The 16,540-nt window shown below is 38.0% G+C and overlaps 1 protein-coding gene across 3 annotated transcripts in view; it reads right to left on the bottom strand.

The window, feature by feature from the left end:
• GTDC1 (glycosyltransferase like domain containing 1) overlaps positions 1 to 16,540 on the bottom strand; it is a 261,261-nt gene that overhangs the window by 48,548 nt on the left and 196,173 nt on the right. For all 3 annotated transcript variants that reach the window (XM_070946153.1, XM_070945985.1, XM_070946067.1), the window contains one exon: positions 1,282 to 1,590. In XM_070946153.1, the coding sequence (XP_070802254.1) occupies positions 1,282 to 1,590 (309 nt within the window). The remainder of the gene's footprint in view (positions 1 to 1,281; positions 1,591 to 16,540) is intronic.

The raw sequence follows: 16,540 nt of genomic DNA, 5'->3' as shown, positions 1-16,540 counted from the left end.
TCAGCATCTACTTCTGTCTTACTATCGCAGCACCATAGAGAATGTCCTGACATACGGCATTCTTGCATGTTATAGGAGCAGCTCTGCAGCGGACAAAAATGGTCTACAGAGAATCATTAAAACTGCCCAGAATATCATCGGGCTCCAGCTACCAGCCCTGGATGACATCTTCGAATCTCGCTGTTTGAGGAAGTTGCATAACATTCTTAGAAATTTCCTGCTTACAATTTTTTTGGACTGTTGCCTTCTGGCAGAAGATACAGAACAATTAAAACTCAGACCACACGTTTTCTGAATAGTTTTTATCCCAGAGCTATAATTGCACTCAACAATGAACTAAAGGGCTACCATCAGTGAGCTGTTGGACAGCATTACTTGGTCTGTTGTGTGGATGTTTGGGTGGTTTAAGGGTGGGGAATTTGTGGTGATAGTGGGGGTGTTTGGGGATTGTTATGTGTGTTGGACCTGGTCTTTGGGTGTTAAGTGAATTTCGTTGTATGGGTATACTGTGTATATACGTACAATGACAATCAAGTTATTATTATTATCAGTTATATATAGTAACTGCCAGTGTTGGTGAAGGTGTGGTTATCTCCTTGGTAGTTCCTTGATCAGGCTATTGATTGTTCGATTGATTGTCTGATTTGATTATTTGTCCCAGGGGTGACAAACTTGTGGCATCACGTCATCATCACATGATGTATCATGACTTTTTTCCCCTTCACTAAACCGGGGGTGGGTGTGGCCAATACATGACACATCCGGCCCACGGGCCGGGAGTTTGACACCCCTGATTTGTCTGCTTATATAGGTGTTGGTTGCTGAAGAGGATGTGTTCTTTTTGTTTCTTTCTTAGCTTTTTTATTGTCTCTTATGTATGATGTGTAAATGTAATTTATCTCTATGAGTTTAGATAACCAATGATTAACACCAGAAAAACAAGCAGAAAACAATACTCAAGGAACTACCACAGAGAAAACCACATCCCCACCAACACTGGTAAGACAAGCTACTGTATATAACAGGGAGCAAACCCCACACTCACTATCACTGATGATGTTTCCTAGTAGGGTGAAGAAATGCCTGCAAGCAAACAATCCAGCCCAGAGAGACCAAGGACTCCACAATTCAAGTCTGACCTATGGATATTCTCTTCTATTAGTATGAATATTAAAACAAAATAAAACAAAATCCTACAATCTTCATCACTGAAGAAAATAGCACTGTTTACAAATTCAAATTCTATTAGACACAACATTTCAGCGTTGACGTTACACTCACCATCTGTGAGGCCAAACAATGTGCAAAGGCCTCTGCTGATATTGCAAACTGCCCACATTGTGACCAAGAGGAGTGGCACATTGGCTCCCTTCTCCTTGACAAAGATGCTGTCTCTCTGGCCAGGGGCAACCATCTCCAGACTCTACTTTTTGGTGCCCAGGTCTTTGGTCTAAATTGTTGATATTGATGATATTTGCAGTTTCACATTTCTGTTCTTGAACAGGCATCTCCATAAGCAAAGATGTACCTCCAATTCCTTTAGCATCGAGCCCTTCTTTAGTATGGGACAGTGTGTTTTTTAGCATAAACCTGTTACAAACAAATAAGTAAAATTATTCTTCTTGCAAAAGCTCTCCATTTTAAACACAGCTCAAAACCTTTGAATACAATGTTTTTTTTTTTAAATAATCCCAATATTATAAAAGTTTATGCACCCAAATGCAACTGTTTTGTCAGAGGGATAATAATGGAGACAAACGGATGGAACCACCAAAATCCATCTTCAAGACAAGAGTAGCTCTGAACCATTATTTCTTTTCAGAAATGTCTGGATTGCTAAGTGGTTAGATAACAAGCAATTAAAAGCGATACACACTATAGATAACATGCCACTGGTTTTCACAGGTCATTAATACATTTTTATTTACTGATAGAACCGCAACTAATAATACTCATTACAGGTAGTCCTTGCTTATTGACCATGTGTCCAGGGACTGTTTGAACATATAAGGGTGCTCAAAAAGGAGACTTAACAACCAGTCCTCATAGTTCTGGCCATCACACACACACATATACCCCTGAAGTCACATGATCACAATCTAGGTGATTGGCAACAGGCCACTCGGACACTCTCCCCCGCCCAGCAGCAGCCAACCTGGCTGCTTAACATCCTTTTAAAAAGGAAATCCCAGAAATTAAATGTGGGGCTTTCTGTCTTAAAGCATATGGAATGTCTTTGAAGCCTCTGTTAAACAACCACGAGGGAAATAATGTCGTCGTGTTTCTTTCCTATGACTAAAATACTTTTATTTTTCTAAAACATGTTTATTTCCCTTCTTTTCCTCCACCTGTAAATATCTAGACAGAAAACGTTTCTCTCTAGGGAACAGTTTCTAAAGGGGTTTGAGATTCAAGAAAATGTATGTGAAAAGGAAGCTCTGCTATAAGATTCTTGGATTTCTGTTGTTGTAGTGTTTTGTTTTGTTTTTTGCCAATACCCCTCCTCCCCAAAATTAACCAGCATAGCTACCTCTTTACTGATTTTGAGTTACATGTTTGGGTGCAATCTTTTACCTCTTTACCCTGGCTCTTACATCCAGTTATGCAGTGCCTTACCTCATGATATTTTCCCAGATATTAGTCCTCATAAATCCATTCTGTCATACTAGAATTTTCAGTTATTAGATAAGATGTTACCAATATCTCAGTGAAAGCAACTAGAAAATATCTTTTGCACTGTGCAACAAGGAGTCCGCTATCTACTTGCATTGCACACATAATATTAATCACCTTGACAGTTTTTTAAGAAGCTATTTTGGAATGCCATTTCACTGAATGATATTTAGAACAAGATTTATTTCATGATAGAGTTAGAAATAAGTATTATTCACTTTAATTTGGCAGTGTTTGGCACCCGGTAGTTCTGCATACCTCTTGGTAATAGTGGAAATATTAAACTATAAAAGCATGGATGCAGAGACTCACAAAAATACCAAAGAAATATTCTTGGAAGGTATTTAACTGCTAGTGGGATTAGATGGTTGTGCTTTCGCTAGGCAACATAATCTCTGCATTTTTCATATTCCCTGGACACAAAATAAGTCAACCATAATTTATACACACTATAATCTCTATGGTCAACAGTATAGAAATGATATAATGATCTACTTTCTGGTTACTACTTCTGTGGTTTCCTCATGGCTTCAACATATCACAAGAAATTGCTTATTAATTATTTAATTTAATTTAATTTAATTTAATTTAATTTAATTTAATTTAATTTAATTTATCTATCTATCTATCTATCTATCTATCTATCTATCTATCATCTATCTATCTAATTTATATATCTGCTCATCTCATCAAAAGTGACTCTGGACAGCGCACAGTTGGATAAAACAGATATAAAAGCAATAGATATTAACAAAATATTAAAAAAAATACATTACAAAATAAAGAGTATGAAAAAACAAATACGGAAACTCCTAGGTAAAGAGGATTAAAAATGTTCACCTCAATAATGGGGCCATCTAAAGCAAATCTCTGGTTTCCTGGGAGCCTAATGACATGGCTAGCTCTTGAGGGTCTTCTGAAATGCTAAAAGGGATGGAGATAATTTAATTTGGGGAAGTTGGGGAAAAGTGAGTTTTGGTGGTAATACTAGCTTCATTAATTTGTAGATCAGCATTGAAATTGTTTTGGAGATTTCCACTGACATAAGGGGAAGCCTAGCATTTTTTATTGAAAAAATACAAACATCCAATAGAAGGGAATCATTGGAGCTCATTTACGTTGGTTGTTTGCTTGTAGAGAAGTAGATAACATCAATCAGGGCACAAATACAAATATACCTAGAAATTTATCTGATTTTCAAATAAAGCTGTGTAAGTTAGCTATGAAACTTGTCACAATGCCACTTCCTCCCTGATGTACATTCATTTGGAAACTGGAAAAGGCTGAAAGTTAAAGCCTATCATTGGCTCCAAAACTTACGAAAAGTATCAGACTGAAAATTCACGTCCTACCATCAGCAATCTGATATCAATGGACTACTTGGAACTGGTTCAATGTTATCACAAAGCAACTTCAAAAGAAGCAAGTGTGATTTTCATTCCCCACCCCACCCCTTGTTTCTACTGTAATGTTTGATGTTAGATTAAAACTGAGGAAAAAGACAGAAGTCGTTTGTGTTTCAACTGCCATTGCTAGATAACTGTGGTATCTAAACATAATACATGGCAAGGCAAATACTGCACCTGTTGTGGCCAAATAAACATGTTGAGCCTGAATGAATGAACAATCAATGTGTTTTTTACAGTATTTGATCTTTTCTTAGTTTTGTTCATTTTTAATCTGTATTTGGGTTTAAAATAAACTAAATATTGATATCAACATAACTGTATAAATTATGTTACATAATATATAACATTTTAAAATCTGTATGAATTAAACATTTATATTCAAGGGACAGAAGATGTTAATTTAAAAAAGGAATGGAGAACTGATTGGCAGTGGTCACTCACAGCTCCTGAGACTTTGGGACACAAGCCAGAAACTCTACCGCTTTTGTTACCAGAATGAGAAGTGATAAGGTAAAACTGACAGATAGGGGAGGGATATATAATATATATTATATATTAGATCTTATTGCTGGTTTTCTCTATTCGTAGAATTAGCATTTGAAATGAAGCGGGTACTCTTTCCGACAGAAGTTATAAAAATACTTTATTTACAAAAATACTTTAATCTGTGGTAATAAACTACACAACCTATGTTCATATTCTAACCTATGTTCATATTCTGTGTTTTATGATTTAATGCCTATGGCCATAGGCGAACCTATGGTACGTGTGGCAGAGGTGGCACACATAGCCATATCAGTGGGCACGGCAGCTCAGCTCTGGCGCGCATCAGCCAGCTGGTTTTCAGGCCTTTTGAGCCCACCAGAAGTAAGGAAACAGGCTGTTTCTTGCCTCCGGAGGGCCTGGTGGGGATGGGGAAGGCCCGTTTTTCTTTCTCACCTGGCTCCAGATCCTCTCTATGCATCTGGGAAGGGCGAAAACAGCCTTTCCCACTCCCACGGAGGCCCTCCGGAGGCCTGAAACGGCCCATTTACCAACTCCTGGTGGGACAGGAAGTGACTATTTTGCTGTCCCCAGCCTCCAGAGACGCCTAGAGATTTTCCATTCCTGTTTTATTTAGCATTGTGTGCAATTAAATAAATCAGTTGTGGTTTCATTCACAAATAGTGATTAAAGTGATATGAACCATTACCCCCAGCACCGCTCGAGGCCCTCCGGAGGCAGGAAACAGCCTGTTTCCTTACTTCCAGTGGGCCCAGAAGGCCTAAAAATCAGCTGTCCGGCGTGCGGATGCGCGCCGGACCTGAGTTCGCGCGCCCACCGATATGGCACGCGTGCCATAGGTTTGCCATCATGGTACTAGTGGCTTACCGTGTCAGTGTTGATTAGTTGCTTCACAAAAAGTGTTTTTATTGGTGCCAGGTCTCTACAGCCTCAGGCAGAGAAAGGCTAGTCTGCACCCCTTCCTCAAATGTTCTTTAAAATACAGAGTTTCCCAGCATTCCTTTAGGAAGCTCCAACATACAAACTGTGGTTACTCATCCTAAAATGAATCCTCTTTACCTGGAACTTCAAAATTTTCTGTTTGCTGGGGAGGTGTGTAGCCAGTCTGCATTTAGTGTATATTTCTTCATAACCAAACAAAAGGGTATTTTCTGTGCAGTTCACACCCCTTGCTTGCTGGATCTGGATGTCACAAAGCAAAGCCCACATTTTATAATTAACCCCCGTGCCCCATTTTGGCTGGCAGAGTGCTGGAGGAGGCTGAGTGATGTCATGCCCCCTGGCCATGCCCACCTGGCCACATCCAGCCAGACAGTCAGCCACACCCAGCCAGACGGTCATTAGGGCAGAGAACCAGTTGTTAAATTATTTGAATCCCACCACTGAGTAAAGACTATTTCATGCTTTTCATGAAATTTTTACTTTTAGCATGATGCTGAGGGAAAGAAAGGTGCCTTCAAAATTAAGAAGATGCTAGTGCTATAAATGCTTTATAATTACTTACAATCAAAGACATATCACATCAAGACAGCGAGAGAGAGAATCCTACATAGCTCAGTTTTGACTAGCATTTACAGCTGCTCTTTGTATATTCTCCCAATATGGAACAGCTAAAAAATCAGGAAAACTTTTCATGTGCCTTTCATAGAACTTCCTCAACATAACAAAAAATGTACCGAAGAGCCATTTTGGTGTAGTGGTGAAAGTAGTGGCCTAGAAAATAGGAGACTGAGTTCTAGGGCTCCTTTAAGCATGAAAGCAGACTGGGTGCCTTTGGGCTAGTCATTCTCTCTCAGCCCAACCCATCTCAAAATCATTGTTGTTTGGGGAAAATAGATAGACGAAGGAGTATCAGGTATGTCACCAGCTTGAGATATATTAAAAAGCAGGATAAAATGTAATACTAACTGCCAATAGTAACAAACAATAATAATTGTCAATAAGAAAGACAAAAAAGTCTGGACAATGTGGCAGTACCTGGAGACAGCAGAACAGAAGAGAAAGTACTGGAGAAGATCAAAAGTTACAAAGACCCACATAGAATTAGAATGGCTATGACAGAAGAATTAGATTAGATTAGATTAACAGAGTTGGAAGGGACCTTGTAGGTCATCTAACCCAACCCCCCGCCCAAGCAGAAGACCCTACACCATTTCTGACAAATGGCAGTCCAATCACTTCTTGAAAGCCTCCAGTTATGAAGCTCCCAGAACTTCCAAAGGCAAGCTGTTCCATTGGTTGATTGTTCTTACTGTCAGAACTTTTTTTCTTTCTTTCTAGGTTGAATCAGTTTCCATCCATTATTCCTTGTCTGGCCTTCAGGTGCCTTGGAAAATAGCTTGACCCCTTCCTCTCTGTGGCAGCCCCGCAAATATTGGAACACTGCTATCATATCACCCCTGGTCCTTCTCGTCTCTAGACTAGCCATGCCTAGTTCCTGTAACCGTTCTTCATATGTTTTAGTCTCCAGGCCCCTAATCAACCTGGCTGCTCTTCTTTGCACTTTTTCTAGAGTCTCAACATCTTTTTTATAGTGTGGTGACCAAAACTGGATGCAGTATTCTAGGTGTGATCTTACTAAGGCTTTATAGAGTGGTATTACCCTGTTTCCCCCAAAATAAGACATCCCCTGATAATAAGCCCAATCGGGCTTTTGAGCACATGGCAATAAGACCAAGCGCTTATTTCAGGGTTCAAAAAAATATAAGACAGGGTCTTATTTTGGGGAAAACATGGTAGTACCTCACTTGCTCTTGAGTGTATCCCTCTGTTAATGCAGTTTAGGATTGCATTGGCATTTTTGGCTGCCGCTGCACACTACTGGCTCATATTTAGCTGGTTGTCCACTAAAAAAAGGTTGTACCCATAGTATTAGGTGCCTTGGGTGCAATCCCAAAACAACTGGCAGACCAATTGAAGACCATTCGCACTGACAAAATCACCACCAGTCAATGGCAAAAGACAGCCTTACTTAGAACAGCTTACTTCCTGAAACAATACCTTCAATATTATTTAACAACAATATGTGACTCTCACAGGTTGTTGAGAAGGATGATTCGACAGGTGGCTAAAAATGCCAATTCCAGTCTAAAGATATGAGTGATTGTGTGACAAATAATAATAATCCAGGGCCGTACCAGCAACATCTTGGTATGGCACGTAGAAAATGTGCACATTGACATAATTTCCACTTGTCAATTGTAAAGGGCCACACTGCTTGGATTTACACATATACTACACCAATACACCACAACATCCTAAATTCTGTGGAAGAACTCAATACATATGAAAGCCAACACAAAAATAGCATAAATGCTAAAACAGCATTAGACAATGTGGTATTTGAGGCACCAAAATGTTTTCTTTCCAGTTAACTTTTGTTCTTTTCCGTCAGAATAAGCACCGTTTCATTTACCACATAAACAAATCATGGCCAGGGAAAATAATTTCTTGGACAATGATGAACTGCACTCTTTATACTACCCAATTCACTGATTTAGTAGCAAAAAAAAAAAAAAAAAGTTACAAATGCAAGAAAAATATTTTACCCAGGTTCCTAAATTAGATTCTTGGGGATATAAAATTTCTGGTTAAAATATTGTGCAAAAAGCCTTATGAGTACCTCCCAGATATAATAAAAAATATAAGTAATCTGTCAGCTTGGTGCATTTGACTGTAAATGCTTTGTTGAAACACTACAGCAAAATAACTAATTCTTGAGTACATAATAGAAATCTCTTAACATGCTAAAAGTCACTATAAATGTCAGCCTGAACGTTTGACATTTAATATGCCAGATTTGCCATTCTTTGTAGCTTGTAGAATATGTATTCACTATACTAAAAACAGTCGCGCCAACATACCTACGCACATTAATTTGCAACAGAGATGTGAAGCTTACACTGTTTATGCATAAGATGTCATTATATCTTTCCTACATGTTTATTCACAATACCTCATTTGGTCTAATGAAAAATTATTTATGAGAATCAGCATTATTCATTGGCACCAACAGTCAAGTTACATGCTATTTTATTAAAAATACCATCAAAGGAAGAATGGAAAGATAGCAATGCCATTGTCAATCCCCCCCCACTCCCCCCCACCCCCCCCCCCCATTCGAAGCACTGGTTAGAAGGCTGCTTTAGGTTAGATCAAATTGTAGAAGAATAATCCATGTGCTGCACAGTAGTTGGGAAAGTGATTTTCATAAACAAAATATGCATGTAGGAGATAGAAAAAAATGTACATTCATTAACTTGATACAAATTGACTCAAAGAAGCTGGACTTGTTCTCAAAGAAAGAAAGGGCAATTTCCCAATATGTCTTTGCTGGTTACTTCCTTGGAAAAAAACTCATTTGAAATAAATGTTCAAGTAGAGATCTTTGACAGAGTAATATTTTTTTTTTTTTTAAAAAAATCTGTGCCTTAGAATGATTAAAAATGACAAATATAGAAAGTCACTCATGTGTTTCTTTCTCCTCCCACATGCTACGTTGAGTTTTAAGGTGTTTAAGGTGGTTCTAACCAAGGTGAGTCGCCAAGCCCACTTTGAATGCAGCCTGCGCCCTTTCATTCTCATGCCATTCTGAGCAGACGATTTGTACTACCTCTACCTTCTTTCTATGGAAAATGGAAGATCCAACTGGCTACAGTGCCTGGCAAGGCCCTTCTCTTTCAACAACTGGTCAATCCCCTGGGCTGATGGGATCCTACCTTCTCTACTGCTTGGCAGCTGTCATTTTTCCTTTTAAAGAAAGCAGTTGTGGTTGATCCAAGCACAGTCCAGAACTTTTCTTGTTTATCTTTTCACCAGATCTACTGTAGAAGCTCATTGCTCCATTTAACCGTTACATCTCCCAATGGGCATCCTTTTGGTTTTTGCCCAGGCTAGGTGAAGCATAGTGTCCTTGCTTTCCCACACCACCACACTGCACACGGTGCTGCAAAGCTGTCCCTGTCCAGTATTTAAGTTGCAATGAAGGCATGCAATGAAGTTACAAAGTGACTACTCCTTTGCTTCACTGAAGGCGAATCATCAGTTCTTCTTTACTACAAAGGTTCCACGAACCCCTAGTAGAAATTAAAACTGAAAGAACAACCTATTCCCTTTGCTTTAATCATTACAACGCTCAAACAGCTCATGGTACAATAAAGGAGAGGGAGGAGAAAGGATTTGCATGCAGATTTTCCTTAATGAAAATGGCAACTGAGATTACTGCTGTATGTTCTTGTGGTCACATGACATTGAGCTACATGATTGCAAGAACATATGACTGCATGACTTAGAAAAAAAATTGCCAGTCCCAACATGTCTAATGTCCAGGAAAACAAAGCAAATGTGGTTATTAGTGAAGACAGAACAGTATCCAAAAGGAAAAGGCAAGCATTGGGAGACACACACATACAGAGGGGCCAGTTAACACAAACGGGAAGGGAAGAAACAGAGGACTCAGGGTCTGTTTTGACTGTCATCTGGACAGAGATCCAACCATTATACTCATGAGTGGAAATTTTTAAAGTTGTGTTCAGGAAGACCTGGGAACAACATAGGAGACATGCCACAATGGGTTGAATTGTCTTCAGGGACAATTAATGATGTTTAGGTTGCTTTCCAATAAGTCAGAGAGTTTAAACAAAATGTTGGGTGTAGGTACCTGAGTGTCTGGAACCATGAATGATTACTTGTATAGACTGATAAAATGAAAATATTACATTGCCACATCCTTTCCTGTATTCTTTTGGCATATAGTTTGCCCAATTACAGCTAAGATTCAGGTTAATCAATCTAAGATGTCTATCTTCTACCAGATAGTATTTTATGAGAAATTCTTTCAATATTGACAATCTCTATATGAGTAAAGAAGGGTGCTAATGTAAAGAGCAAGATATGGAAAGTAAAGATAAAACTCCAGGAAAAGGAAATGATAATCATAATATAGAAGTTTGGTTCCATTTGGAAAAAAATGTTAAAAAGAAAACTTATTTAAATAGGTAATTAAAAAAAAACTAAAAAAAAAAAACAAAAAACTAAGTACACACTTGGAAAGATAGAGTAGAAAACATCCCAAAAGATATATTAAAAAATTGTACATAAAGGGGAGGCTGTTTCATTTTAGAATGCTTTGTCTAAAGTTTTGCTTTGGGAGAACATTCATTTTTCTGGATTTAAGATTCAAAAGCTTGGCAATTTTCATTTTATTTCTTCAGCATTTTCTGCTCCTTACAATCTCTACACTTTGAACATCTTCCTTGTATGCATCTCCTTTCCTTCAATGGCAAGAGGAGGAGAAGAACATGCAGTAGTCCACCATGTAATCTGTCTGAAATCTGTTTGTGGGTGGACTTAAAAGTTCCAGATTCTAGCAACAAACGTTCTCTCTCTCTCAGAGAGAGAGGGGGGGAGGGAGGGACGGAGAGAGAGAAAGAGGGAGGGAGAGAGGGGGGAGGGAGAGGGAGGGAAGGAGGGAGGGAGGGAGGGAGAGAGAGAGAGGGAGGGAGGGAGGGAGGGAGAGGTTGGTTTTAAAGCTGCTCAATGTGGCCTGTGAAATTGAGATGCTTTGTTTTGTTCATCTGATAAGGTTTCTGAATGTAACATTCATTTGGCTCCTTTTCTGGAGAACACACAGTGAGGAAATAATACGTTGAAAACTATGCCTCAGAATTATGCAAAGAAGGGAGGAAAAGGCTGAAGCTACTATCAGAAATCTCCACAAACCTCACAGATGCAAGCTTCCTGGCCCTGGGTTCCTTTTATTGTTATTCTTGTTATTTTCCTAGATTCACCTCCTTCCACCGAAACCATTTTTATCTACTATGACTTAATACCAACTGGTTATATGACATATGTATCACTGAACGGCAACAAAAAGCTTCCATAAGCTATTTCAACTGAGGCTATTTTAAAGCTTTGATGATACTTTTAAAAAAACATATAAATAGTGTGTGTGAGGGGGTGCATATTTGTTGAACAGTTAGGTGAACACATTTTGATTTTATGAAATATGTGCGTTGCAATGAATATGATTTTGACATTGGCAGTGACAGGTAAATAAATAAGTGCAATATAATGTTAAAATAAATGCTCTTATCTAAAAATGCAAGAAATATGTCCTTGATAGCATGTAATCTGTAAGTAAAACCAAATATGTTGACATTATTTTAGATGGAATGAAGTGACACAATTATTAAGCATTACCACTAGTATAAAGCAGTGTAATAAATCCTGCTTCAAGTTAAGCTAATTCCTTGTTATTTCATGGACAACACTATATTGTTTTCTTAGTTAGCAACATGGCAGTGACTTTCTGCTATTACCCTTTACCTAACAACTTCAAGAACTCTATCCACTTCTTCAGCTCAGAGGGTTCGAACTTCTCCCAGATAACCATGCAAGATCAGCTCCTATAACTACCACTGCTAGCCCTACATCAAGTCCGGAGTTCAGCAATAAAGCCTATTGCCACCAATGTTTCTAAATCTTCCTTGGCAGTTGTCAGGTTTCTTGTCTACCTGTGTTTTCAAGGTAATAAACCCCTTTTAATTAAACAACAGGAAGCCATAAAATTAAGCAGCAATCTCTTGCTTCATTGTTATTTCCAAGACTAATTATGCATAATTATTTGCCTAGGAAAAAAGCAAACGAAGTAGGTATAGCAAGGAGATTTTGAGGCAGAGGGTGGCATTCAGGTAATCTGGTGCTCAGTAACTAGTTACTGTCTGGCTCTCTAGCAGGTATCTAGAACCAAAAGTTGTCCTTTTCCAGGGATGATTCTCAGAGAGTTCTGTTTAGTAAGATTTATTGAGATAGACAGGATGGGATTACAAGAATTCCGTCAAATTAACAATTGCCAATTTAGAATCAGTAGATTTCTGCGTATGTTAGTATAGAGAATATGTGATCTTTGTTCAATCAGCTTGCCTATGACTTGAAAAGAAAGTAGATCTCTACACTAAAACTGAGGAAGCTTGTAGCTTGCCTATTCACATAACCATCTTTAGCATCTTCATCAAATAATTTATTAGCCCAAGAAAGTTGGGATCCATTTGGATAGGCAGGACTTACTGCCTCATAAAAAATGTAGGACTCTGTTGACGCAAACCAAATTATAGAAAACAATACCACACAAAGCTTATTTTGTGATGACATCTGAAACATTTCCAGAATACATCAGTTTGTGTGTTCTATCTGAAAACACTGTGATGAACTGAAAAAAAAAGAGAGAAGATTTTAAGCTTTCATCTTTCGTCCTCCAGGGAAAAATGGCAGTTAAATCTGTAAATATGCATACCAATATTTGAACGTTTGCCACAACAGCTCAAAACTCAGCTTTGCAAAGCTGATTTCTTTCTTTCTTTCTTTCTTTTTTAAATACTGATTTCATTTAAAGGAGCTAAATAGAAAAAAAATGGAGCAGAACTGGAAATGGAAGCATTTTGGGGATGGGGTAGGGGTGGGAATGACAATTCACTTTTAAATCACCTAGATCTTCTGTTCTTTCCTGTGTCCTATTATTAAAGAGCCACCACTAAGAGCATGCAATTTACTAGTTGAAGGAATTCCTTCTAATCAAGATTTTTTTTAAAAAAAAAAATCAGTATCCCCCGTAAATGGACTCTTTCGGTAAATATACAATGCAGAAGGGAATGCTATCGTAACACTTCAATAGTTAAGTGACTTTATGAGAAAAATACTTCCAAATGTTTCCTAAACCCCTCCAAACCGCACCAAAGAACATTATCGTAATATTATGTTTCCCCACGGTCTCCAGTATTTAAGCCTGCCATTACTGAAATGATACTTGGATGAAAAACTTAAGTTTATGCCATGGTAAGTTTTTCCTAAATGGCAGTCCGGTTTTTATAAATTAATAACTGCACTTTAATGTCAGATACTTCATTTTTTTTATTATTTTCTGTATTAATGGATCTGACCAACCAGCACTCCGCACATATTGACTGTGACAGGGTATGTACACAGGCAGGGCTTATTTTAAATTCAAGCAAAAATCATGTGATCCCACTCAAGAGGGAGACACTGAAAACAATAGCTGTCTTCAATGATTACATATCACATTACAAATAGATATTCATATTTCTTGTAAGGCATACCCAATCCAAATAAACCCTACAGCGTCTTTCAATAACACAATCCAGCTTCTCCAGCATCAAAGGCTTCATTTTCTGTTAGATTTTTTTTTTAATACGAATCAGGGTTTTTGTAATGTTTGTAAGCATAAGCTAACCATTTCAGCAATTTTGCCAGCAAGCTGCTTTTTTGGCAGATTACTGGCAGTGCGTACTGGCAACAAACTAGTGCAACTAAAGCCCAGCTTATACATTACAGGTAAATAATGATTTTAATAAATTTAGGTGAAATGTTCCACGTGGTCACATCTGTTTCTGATCACTCAATTCCCCCGTGCAGTTGCAATTCCTTGTGCGTGCTTCTGGAGGAAGCACACAGTTCACCTTAATTATTTTAACACCTCTTCAGGTATCCAGCATAGCAATGAAGCAGTGTAATGCTAAGCGTAGCTCTACTAAAGGGAAAAGTAACACAAGCTAATTAAGATGCAACAACAACAAAAACAAAGAAGGAAGAAGAGAGGTAAAATCACACTGAATCACATATTCATGTATGAATTCAGCCAGGTCAAGCCACAATAGGAATTGTCTGTGTGACAAAATAAAAGGAGAAAGTAGCCAGAGATAATTATTTTTACTTATTTTTTTAAAAAAATAATTAAATTAAATTAAAATTAATTTAATTTAATTAATTTTACTGTTATGGACTCACATAGCAAGGGATATTTACAGCACTTTCTTATGCATGTCTCCTTTGAGGGAAGACCCACTGTTTTCTAGAAACTTCTTCCAAGGCAAGAAGAGGATTCCAGCCTGAGACATCTAAGTAATCCTAGGGCCCATCACAAATGCTTTTGAACTTTGCCACAGTTCCACAATAACCTTTTCCTGAAATATGGGAAAGAGAAATCTGATCCTCAAGGGAAAAAAAAATGGGGGGGGGGAGGTGCTCATGATTATGTAACTATTTCTCAACTGTTCTTTGGATCCAGCCTGAACTCTCTTGTGTGTAAATTTAAGTTTGAGCCAAAATCCTGATTTAGAGGATTTTCAGAGCCTCTGTAATCCTTTTGGTGGCCTCTTAAACAGCATTCAAGTAAAATATGAAATATAGAGATATACTTTTCGTGTCTTTCGCTTAGAAGGTAACACTCATCTTTGTCTCCGTCTTTGACTTTTGATAGCAAAATCCCAGTCCACTTGTTTAGGAAAAGGTTACAATGTCCATGTAATGCCAAAGATGAACGAGTTGCCTCCAGAAGTTGTGAGTTCTCCAACACTGGAGATTTTTAAGAAGAGATTGGACAACCATTTGTCTGAAATCTTATAGGTTTTCTGCTTGACCAGAAGGTTGGACTAGAAGACCTCCAAGGTCCCTTCCAACTGTGTTATTCCATTAATGTGACAAGAAGTTAGTGAAGTGAAGCAAGCATTGTAATCTCCAGGATATAGTACTGGAGATATTGCTCATAATATGGAGAGAAAACTATGTCTCACCATGCTCAAGGTTGACTTAGCCTTCCATCCTTTCTAAGGTAGGTAAAATGAGGACCCGGTTTGTGGGGGCAATAAGCTGACTTTGTATAAAATATACAAAAGTAGGAAAGCTATTGCTTAATGCCTTGTAAGCCGCCCTGAGTCTCCAGAGAAGGGCGGCATATAAATCAAAATAAATAAATAAATAAAAATAATATATACAATTCAGAATGAAATTCTATTGCAAGCTTGGACTGGACAAATGTGTCACCCTTATAATCAGCATAGGAAAAATTGTGAAAACTGAAGGAATCAATATACCATATAGGAATAACATCAAAAATCTGGATGAAGAGGTTTCCTATAAATACCTGGGCATCCTTCAGACTGAAGCATCAGTCAAGCATACTAAAATCAAGAAGATTAATAGAGAATACATCAGAAAGGTGAAGAAGACCTTAAAATGCAAACTCAGTGAAGGAAATACCATCAAGGCAATTAACTCTTGGGCAATTCCAGTCTTTGGTATATAGTTGGAATGATAAACTGGACTCAAGTTGGAAAAGAAACCCTGGATAGGACGACTAGAAGGCCAGAAAAGTAGTCTGCTGGATTTGAGGAGTGTGTGACGTTTTATTTTTGTGTTGTACTTTTTATTGTTCTATCATTGTTTGTAAGCAACTTAGGTTGATGATGTTTAAGACGGGTTCTATAAATCCAATAAATAGCTTTATATAATTTGAAGGGCAGAATCAAACATCAAAAAAATAGTGGTATTAGTTGAATATGATACCATATTCATGTTTTTATGGCCTAGTATTTTAAGGCCTTGATTAATGAACATATATGATTGTTCTGAACACCACCTTTTCCTATTAAATATGGCATGTCATTTATCCCAACATAACTTCAATAAATTTCATATACTTTTTTCTTCTTCCTGTACAAGTGTTGTTAGTTCTTCAATGACTGATGGAATAGAGGACCCTAAACCACAACATAAAATATAATAAAGGGAGAAAGCATTCCAGGAGGAAAATTGGTAGAAGACTGAAACCTGCCCTTGCTTATGAAGAAGTGTTTTCTACTTGCACAGGGAGGCTCTTAAATCCATTGATCCAAATTGCATGTTGTTTAGGTGTCACCCTTTTGTTGGAAAGGGTTGGAATACGGGAGGAGTGGATTGAACAGCTTCCCAAAAGTTATGGTTTAATATTATTATCTTCCAAAATCATTAATCAATCAATCAGAATAGAAGTGGAAGGGATCTTAGAGGTCTTCTAGTCCAACCCCGTATACCATAGGAGACCCTATTCCAGTGATGGCAAACCTTTTAGTCACAGAGTGCCCCAAACCGGAAGGTGCTTGTGCATGCAGGCATGTGCACGC

This window comes from Pituophis catenifer, unplaced genomic scaffold, assembly GCF_029215685.1.
Source record: "Pituophis catenifer annectens isolate HBS135680 unplaced genomic scaffold, rPitCat1.0.hap2 SCAF_1, whole genome shotgun sequence".
Classification (NCBI taxonomy): domain Eukaryota; kingdom Metazoa; phylum Chordata; class Lepidosauria; order Squamata; family Colubridae; genus Pituophis; species Pituophis catenifer.
The sequence above is the reverse complement of the archived record's forward strand: the minus strand, read 5'-3'. Positions and strand labels throughout refer to the sequence as shown.